The 5,589-nt window shown below is 38.3% G+C and overlaps 1 protein-coding gene across 1 annotated transcript in view; it reads right to left on the bottom strand.

Annotated features, from left to right (window-relative positions):
* Window positions 1-2,740: 2,740 nt before the first annotated feature.
* LOC107554062 (guanine nucleotide-binding protein subunit alpha-13-like) overlaps window positions 2,741-5,589 on the bottom strand; it is a 12,119-nt gene continuing 9,270 nt past the window's right edge. Inside the window, exon 4 of the mRNA XM_016236444.1 lies at window positions 2,741-4,538. Within this exon, the coding sequence (XP_016091930.1) occupies window positions 3,966-4,538 (573 nt within the window). The 3' untranslated portion in view covers window positions 2,741-3,965. The remainder of the gene's footprint in view (window positions 4,539-5,589) is intronic.

The raw sequence follows: 5,589 nt of genomic DNA, 5'->3' as shown, positions 1-5,589 counted from the left end.
AATCAGATTGAAAAATAAACATTTTTTTAGACTGTTGTCTGAATTGTTCTGATTTAAAGTTTTATGACTCTTTGTGTGGAAACATGGTACTTAGTATCTGGAACTTGAATCGAAAATACTAAAGATTCTCAGGACACTAATATATTGCCTATGTACCAACATATAATATACACTCTTGTTTAGATCATCAGAAGGCGAATTCATAGATACTAAACACGGTATATGTAAGGTTATATGAATGAGTGGTTTATCGTAAGCATGAATAAAATAGTCTATAATACAACAGATTAATACAAAACAGCAATAATATACACAATGGCCTGAAGAATATGTGTGTTCATTCAAAGAAAGGTTTTCCTATGAATTAATTAGTAGCAAAATCCATTTCTACTCTGCCTTTGTGCCTCTTGCTTCTGTGAAATGCAGCTGAGAGTCTCAGCTCACATTCCACAAGGTTGTAAATGTATCAGGTGTCCAGGTTACCATGAAACCAGGGGCCTGTTCGTGGGGTGTTACAGAGTATTTGTTAAATCTAGCTAACAAAATATATATTGTGTGTTTGGGTGGTCCAGACGCTACATCATATTTAAAAAATCAACAAAATGGAGAAATACAATTTTATTTTGATCCATACATCCATACAAACCAAAGCTCTTTTCAAGAATGTGCATACAACATGTCTCAACTTGCCTTGATGGTAGCAAAAGATCATACAGGCTGGCTCATGATTTTTCACCTTCCAATATTAGTAAGCACTTACACAACCAGCGTTTATACTCTTGGAAGGCTTGTGTGGGTTTTGAATGTTGTGTGGTGCTGTCAGCTCCATCTTCAATCCAGTGTAATGAGGCCTGTAGAGTACATATTACAGTATCTACATTAACATTCTGTAACATACTATACTGATTGATTCAAGTCAGTGATGTTCAAATGTTCAGCTGCATCAGTTATACTGCTGCAAACTACAGTCAGCTATGGCAGGGTTTGGTCTTACCTTGTATCTGTCAGCTATTTTGAATCCAATGGCAGACTGTAGTTTATGCAATCAGATGGGGCAGAGGTCAAGTGGTCAACGGTCAGACTCCTCTTAAGTGATTGGAGCCTTGCATAACACAGTTTAGCCACTGGCAGCGACTTTTTTGGATAAACCTTAGCTATGGTTCAGTTGGAAGATTTCGCCAGTGCTGTCCCACGAATGCGAGGTCTGACTTTCCCGGAGAAGTGTCACCTCTCTAGGCGTCTGTTCTGTGCAGTGAGCGGCAGAGAAGCAGTGCAATCAGTTGGCCGCACCGCAGCCGACTCATCAATAAATGAGTACAAAACAGCACCTGTCGCTCACTGATTGTTTGGAATTATAAATATGAGCGTAGTTCTTCTGTTAATATCACATGCACTTTTTTGTTTGTTGTTTTTTTTTAGTTTGTTACTCAGACGCAGGCAGTGCGCTGCATGAGACAAAAAAAGTAATATAGCCAAAACAACCACATATCCGCTCTTTAGTGTAGATGCATGTTGATTTTATCAGACGATGCCGCGATTATAAATGAGAGTGACTCCTGGTTAACATGTATTAAAAGGGGTCGTGTTTAGTCACTATTTAGTGTGGTATTTTTTGACAATATTCACTCATCATGACAGCAAAATAGGGCATTCTAAGTCAATGTTCTGCAGTATTTCCTCTCTCAATCAGTAGAAAATATGGTTAACACCCGGTCATGCATGAAAAAAAAAATACCGTTATGTACCGTGAAACCGGTATCATTTTGAAAAATACCGTGATATAAATTTTTGGTCATACCGCCCAGCACTACATTGAGTGTTCTTATCCTATGAGATAATTATTCTTCATACTTCATTAATTATTCACAACAGCATGTGTTGATTTGCTATTACAGAAGCTTCAGACGGCGAGACTGCGAACATTAACTGAGAGAAACGTTCATGTATGGAAGGAAGAAGAGTGTTTGTTTTTGCTTTGTAATAAGAGTTCGGCACAAACACGATTCATTCACTTAGTGAGTGTAACCGTTTTTACAGCTTCGTGACACAAGCTGTCAAAAGGCTTATATAAACGCCACAGAATAAGCCTTAAAAGTTCTCAGAGGTGCAACAGGACATTCATATATGTTTTCGTTGCAGAGTGCAAATGGCTGTGCATTTATTTGTGTTGTGCTTGATGTCGGTCTCCCCTCTTCCCCCTCCACTCCGTTGCGCACAACGCCCTTATTTAGCGTTTCTTAAAGGGGTCATATGATGCGATTTAAATTTTTCCTTTCTCTTTTGAGTGTTACAAGCTCTTGGTGCATAAAGAAGATCTGTAAAGTTGCAAAGACTAAAGTCTCAAATCCAAATCATCATTTCATGACCCTTTAAATACATCATCATGTATTCAAAAAGTGGTAGATTGTTTTAGAGCAGGGGTGCCCAACCCTGCTCCTGGCGATCGACTGTCCTGCAAAATTCAGCTCCAACCCTAATCAAACACACCTGAAGCAACTAATTAGGGTCTTCAGGATCACTTAAAAATTAAAGGCAGGTGTCTTTGATTAGAGTTGGAGCTAAGCTTTGCAGGACAGTCGATAGCCAGGAGCAGGGTTGGGCACCCGTTTTAGTGTGATGCTCAGTCAATATAGCCAATTTTTTTCTTTACTGAAATAAGCAAGCAGTAAAATAAATACACAACCATTTTGATAAAATAATCAGATTTAATAAACAATTAGACAAATGTGATCCAAAAAAAAAAAACTATACAAAAAGCAAGTGATTGAGGTCATGACAAAGATAGACAGCATTGCATGAACAAATTCAGGCAATCAGTTAATATCAATTTACTACCAACACTCAGATTACAGTGCTTGTTTTCATTAAGATTATATTAAGACTTAGTCCCTTTCATTTCGTCTTGCATCAAACCAGCTTTGATTTGATCTACAGACATTTAAGGCAAAGGTGACTTTGTTTGGCCCGTTTAAAAAAGAAAAGTCTGTAGTATACACAGAAATACACCTGGACTGCTTTAACAGTCATTTTATAAAATCCTGAGCTAAAGCTGTCCACTTTAACCTACACAGGAGCAAAGAACATAAGGCCACTTTCTGTTTTTAAAGTGAATTAATAATAATAATAATAATAATAATAATAAAAACGGTATTGAATTTCAGGGCTTCTAGAATACATACAATAAATGTATGGTATTACGTTAGTGTATAAAATATACAGCTTGGAGGGGAGGGGACGGGGAGTGTCAGAGCAAAATAAATTGTATGTAGAGATGCATTCTGTACAGGCTTGAATGACAAACAAAGACACTTTCCCTTTACATAAAAAAATAAAATAAAAATTAAGTACTTCAATACAAAAGTACCTTAATTTTACTAATTTAATGTCATGATCAGAGTACAACAAAAAGTTATTTTGAGTGTGGGAAGACAAAGGCGGTGAAACCATGTTCTACTACCATAAAAAAAGGACACTAGTGCCATATATATATATATATATATATATATATATATATATATAACCAGACTCGTCAAGCCCATAAACAACTGCTGACTGGATCAGAAGAGCTCTTTGAATTAAAGATTTAAAGCCCTGAGTTCTCACACTTTCTTTTTTAAAAACTGTATCAAAACCAGGTGTTAAGCCTATGGGTTACAGGAGTGTTAACAGTTCCATTATACGAAAATATGTGCTCATAAGCATACAGTAAACGATCAGAATTACAGCATTTTGGTGAATAAATGAGGACCATTCCTTGGCATATCTGATACGGCTATAAGCAGCTTAAAGACGTTGCTTTTATATCAAATCTGCATATATATGACTGTAATGATATGCAAAATTACAGTTGCATAATTATCCTATTTTTCTTCAACCACAATATGTATTGAACCACTTGTACTTTGTATTAAATAAAGTAAAAACCTAATTAAAATTGAAAGTTCTTATAGGCCAATCGGTGCCTTTCATTGTAACATAAGCTGCTTAAGGTTGTCGTGCAAGATGGTGTCTTTGACATCACGGAAGACGAGTCGAATGTTCTCTGTATTAATGGCGGTGGTGAAGTGATGATAAAGGGGCTTCTGCTGCGGTTCACGACGCTTGTTACGGAAGCAATCGACCAGGAACTTCTGCACGTCCAGCAGATTATGGGGTTCCCCTGTGAACTCGGGGAAGTAGTCCTTGATGTTCACATTATTAACTTTTTCTTCCAGCAAGTCTGTCTTATTGAGGAAGAGAATGATGGAGACGTTGGCGAAGACGCGGTTGTTGACGATAGTCTCGAAGATACTGAGCGACTCTGTGAGCCTGTTGGTCTGACGGTCTTCCATGAGCACCTGATCGTATTCGCTGGATGAGACTAGGAAGAGGATGGAGGTCACAGAGTCAAAGCACTCGAACCATCGCTTGCGCTCTGACCGCTGCCCTCCCACATCCACCATCTTGAAAGGAACATTCTTGATCTCAAAGTCGTACTCATGGATACCCTTGGTGGGCTTTCGTGCCAGCAGTATATCCTTTTGGCTGGGCAAGTAGTCCTGCAGATTAAATGGAAACAAACATCAGACAGGCATAATGCTTTAAGACCCTGAAACATTTATTAAAAATGTGTACATGTATTAGCGATGGGTGATATGCCCGTAGACACAAACCAATACATTTGTGAATTCTCTCTCTATCACAGTTATGCTCACATCACAATGCATTGCTACAGTCACAACAGTTTATTTCCATGCTTTTAAGCCTTGCCGGTTTAAATGTTATTTGTAAGCCATTTTAAATTGTTCAAAGCCCAAAAATGAGAACTCAATTAGGTATTTGCATGCTGTCTGAGTGACGGTTTCTGTTCCCATAACACCAAAGTGCACACTCAGAAACCATCATACGAGTACCAAATTGAGTTCGCTTTTGCAGCCTATTGTGCTTAAATAGTCAAATACTCAAAGGTTTGTCAAAATGTCTGTCTCGGCTAGTATTCACAAACACATTTGCCTGTCTTAAGTGAATATAAACAGTTGGGTTTAGGTTTTTTTGCATGTGTCAATATATCGGATCCATGCATTGAAGGCACAATATGTAATTTTTTGCCACTAGAGGGCGCATATTCAAAACAAACAAAGGCGTAGTTAGATGACGCCGTGACTGAGTGTGGAATCATGGGAGTTGTCGTCTTCATCCCCACAGCTGAAGCAATCCGATGGGACTCAGGCAGAAATCATGTTCATGGATGAGCTAATGTATTAAAGATTTATTAACGGCGTAGTATGAAGCAGAGTGAGGCAGAAAGCCGTCGAAGCAAAACGAGGCCGCTGAATGAGTGCGACACACAGCTCGACAGCAGCGGAGCTTTTATTTTGCCACAGTCGACCGCTTCCGCTCCTTCCGGAAAGCAGCGCTGTTTCATTTAAACATTCTTCTAAACATTTGGGATAATGAAAGTACAAAAGTCAGCAAAATATATAAAACTGTCATTAAGTGCTGCGGCTAATGAACAATTCTCACAAAGACACCAGTCTTTCTTTCTAAGAAAACAGAATTTAAAACACACACACACACACACACACACACACACACACACACATATATATA

Source organism: Sinocyclocheilus grahami, unplaced genomic scaffold, assembly GCF_001515645.1.
Source record: "Sinocyclocheilus grahami isolate Dianchi unplaced genomic scaffold, SAMN03320097.WGS_v1.1 scaffold490.1, whole genome shotgun sequence".
In the NCBI taxonomy this organism is placed as follows: domain Eukaryota; kingdom Metazoa; phylum Chordata; class Actinopteri; order Cypriniformes; family Cyprinidae; genus Sinocyclocheilus; species Sinocyclocheilus grahami.
This window is presented reverse-complemented; position numbering and strand designations above follow the sequence as displayed.